At 34.1% G+C, this 3054-nt stretch overlaps 1 protein-coding gene across 1 annotated transcript in view; it reads right to left on the bottom strand.

Moving 5' to 3' along the window:
* Positions 1 to 861, bottom strand: part of LOC110036220 (potassium transporter 20-like) — a 21652-nt gene extending 20791 nt beyond the window's left edge. The window contains exons 1-2 of the mRNA XM_020740614.1: positions 769 to 861; positions 110 to 332 (exon numbers count right to left, since the gene is read on the bottom strand). Of these exons, the coding sequence (XP_020596273.1) occupies positions 110 to 332; positions 769 to 861 (316 nt within the window). The remainder of the gene's footprint in view (positions 1 to 109; positions 333 to 768) is intronic.
* Positions 862 to 3054: the final 2193 nt, after the last annotated feature.

Genomic DNA, 3054 nt, shown 5'->3' with positions numbered 1-3054 from the left:
AGAGTGTAGAGATAAATTAGATACTTTTAAAGACTTTGGGACTAATATATAACACCATTTAAATGGTCGGGATACTATTTTGACAATTTGCAAGAAAAAATACACTTACCAGCACCATCATCATTTGCCCACAGCACAATGAAAACATATTTGATCAAGGGTATGATTATTAAGGTATAAAGAATGAGGGATAGGACCCCCAATATGTCATCTTTTTCCTTAATTCCATCAGTAAAGGTGCTTGAATATACATGGAGAGGTGAAGTCCCTATCTCTCCATACACCACCCCTATGCTCTGGAATGCCAACTTAAGTGTGCTTGTCCATCCAACCTGCTTAAATACAAATTATTTTAAGGTTAAAAGTGTTAATTGTGGCAAGAAATTTATATCCAAGATTAAAAATGACAGTGCAAAATAGTTTATGAATGTTCTAGAAACTTGCTGAGTTAGAATTTTAAATAGGGTCATTTATATGCATACATGCCTTCCAACTCCTATGTATTTACATAGCTAACACTTAAAATTTCATTTTTTACATTTGTACGAACTAAATCTTTCCTATCAAATAAAAAATATCACTATTTTAACTTCTAAAACGTTTTTTAATGCATAAGTAAGATGTCATCCATGTAAAATTGAGGTTTAGTCTTTAAATATGTATGTAAATGTTCCTTGTAAATATCATGGATTGAACTTTTACTGCATTAGGAGTTTTATATCAGATGCTAAAAAAAAAAATAAACGAGTCGGTTCGAGGAAGCTTTACCCACGATAATTTCTTCCCTTTCATATCAGCTTCAGTTTCTGCAACTGCTCCATCTTCTTCTTGCTTAGCTTCTCTTTTCACTGCACCAGTCATCTCTGCAAGGTACGCTCTTTAGACTCTTCTTTATTCTTCTGCATTTCTAGACTTCATGCGAAACTATGCATGGAAGTTTACGTACATACCACTCAATCCCCATACATTTACATATCTAACTTCTAAATTTCCATTCCACATACATGCTACCTTGTCAATGCGTGAGAAGGTGTATTTCACCTATTAAAAATTAAAATAAATGGTGGTGCTTTCGATGTGATGCGAAAGATTTGAGTAGTATAAATGTAAAAAGTAAACTTGAGGCTTTAGATATGTAAATACATAGGAATTTGGTGATGCGTGTAAATGGCCCTATTAGGATGCACACGAAAATATATTATGTATGTTCATACATCCACTGAAAAAAAAAACAAGGAATGCCCCCCATATTGCTGTCCTTGAATGTATGTACGTTGTACGTACGTAAAATTTCACACATTACATTAAAGAGAGCAATGGTGATAACCTAATAACCAAAAGCGGCACACGCCAATTGATTGATATGTAAATGCCCAATAATTAATGTATAACTCAATTCTTATATATTTACAGAACTAACAACTATACTTCAATTTTTATATATATGCCGCTTTGAGTATGCTTCAAAAGGTGTATTTCACTTTTCAAAAGTTTAAAAGTGGCATTTTTATAGTGATATGAAAATTTTGGTGGTATGACTCTGAAAAAGCAAAGTTTAGAAGGTAGATATGCAAATACCTAAGAATTGAGCGATATGTATGTAAATGCACCATTTTAAAACAAAATGTTGCAGGAGGTACAAGAGTCGATGAAGCCATGAATCTAATCGCGAGAAGCTATGGTAGAAGCTTGGAGGGTAAAGACGATGTTCGGGGGCAAAGCTGGTAATATTCTCTCGAGGATGCAGGCCGTAGGGTCGAATTTGCGGGCCCGCGTTCTGCCATTTAACGTCACAGGTCTAAAATGCAAGACACAGACACACCTTGGTGTCATAAACCTATGTATAAAATCGGGTATTTCACTTTAAAACGGTAGTGATGTTGATGCCTTAAAGTGGATGTAAATACAAATGTTTAGGTGTTAGATGTGAAAACACATAAGAATTATGTGGTATGTATGTAAGTGCCCCTATTATGCTTTCATGAAAACAAACATTTGTGATTTATTATTGTGTTTTCCGGGGAAAATGGATTGAAGTCCATGAGAAATGGCTGGATGGAATATAGAAATCAGCCCATTCTTCCTGCAATTTTGGCTTATGTATTCCTGTATTTCAACATTGCCCTTTCGCCAGGGTCCATAATGACACTATTTCTAATTCAACATGGTATGGTTTAGTTATTTTCTTTTCTGCTAAATTATGGTAAATTTCTGCTATTTTTTTTTTCAGCCTCTTTCTATATTGTGATATTTACTGTCATTTGTACCAATCAAACTCCCCCAGTTATGCTTCTTCTACTTTGCTTATAGTGGTATCAAACAATGGTTGTGTATAAGCTGTAATTTGCTTATTTTAAGCTATATTTTCAATATGTCAATTCTCTTCATATATGACAGGAGTCAGTCCCTGAACCATTGGCTGGTTTAGCAGGTTATCTGCCTTCATGGTAGTTGCGGCAACATTCTTATCTGCTACACTAGTTGAAAAATTAGGCATTCCGAAGGTTTTAACCAAAACCCATTCTCTTACTCAATTTACGTTTCAGGCCTACACTGATTTCTTCACTCACTTTTACAGGCAGGAGCTGTTGGATTAGAATTTCAGAGTGTGCTTCTCTTCGCAACTCTCAAGGCAGAAGCCGCTGTTTTTCTTCCTCTTATTGACTGTAAGCCAATTGGACAGATTTTGAGAAAATTTACATAACCACCACAATTCTTATTTTTTTGGATATCCAACACCCAAAGTTTCATATTTACATTTATAACATCAAACCATGGAAAGGTATATTTCACTTTTAAAAGGCAATGAGAGTGATATTTTTTATGTGATATTAATCATTTGATTGATTAACATGTATCTATGAATGTTTATGTGTTAGATAAGTAAATTAATAAAAATTGTGTGGTATGTACGTAAATGCGCTTATATATGCACATATTTTTTTACTGCAAATCTTATGATTTTTCGCAAATCAAATTTGTGTTACATTTTATATGTTTTTGTTCCAGGTTTTGTCGAGACTGGGTCATACGTCTTATGATGTTGTTGGAACC

This window comes from Phalaenopsis equestris, unplaced genomic scaffold (assembly GCF_001263595.1).
Source record: "Phalaenopsis equestris unplaced genomic scaffold, ASM126359v1 Scaffold203879, whole genome shotgun sequence".
NCBI classification, from domain to species: Eukaryota; Viridiplantae; Streptophyta; class Magnoliopsida; order Asparagales; family Orchidaceae; genus Phalaenopsis; species Phalaenopsis equestris.
The sequence above is the reverse complement of the archived record's forward strand: the minus strand, read 5'-3'. Positions and strand labels throughout refer to the sequence as shown.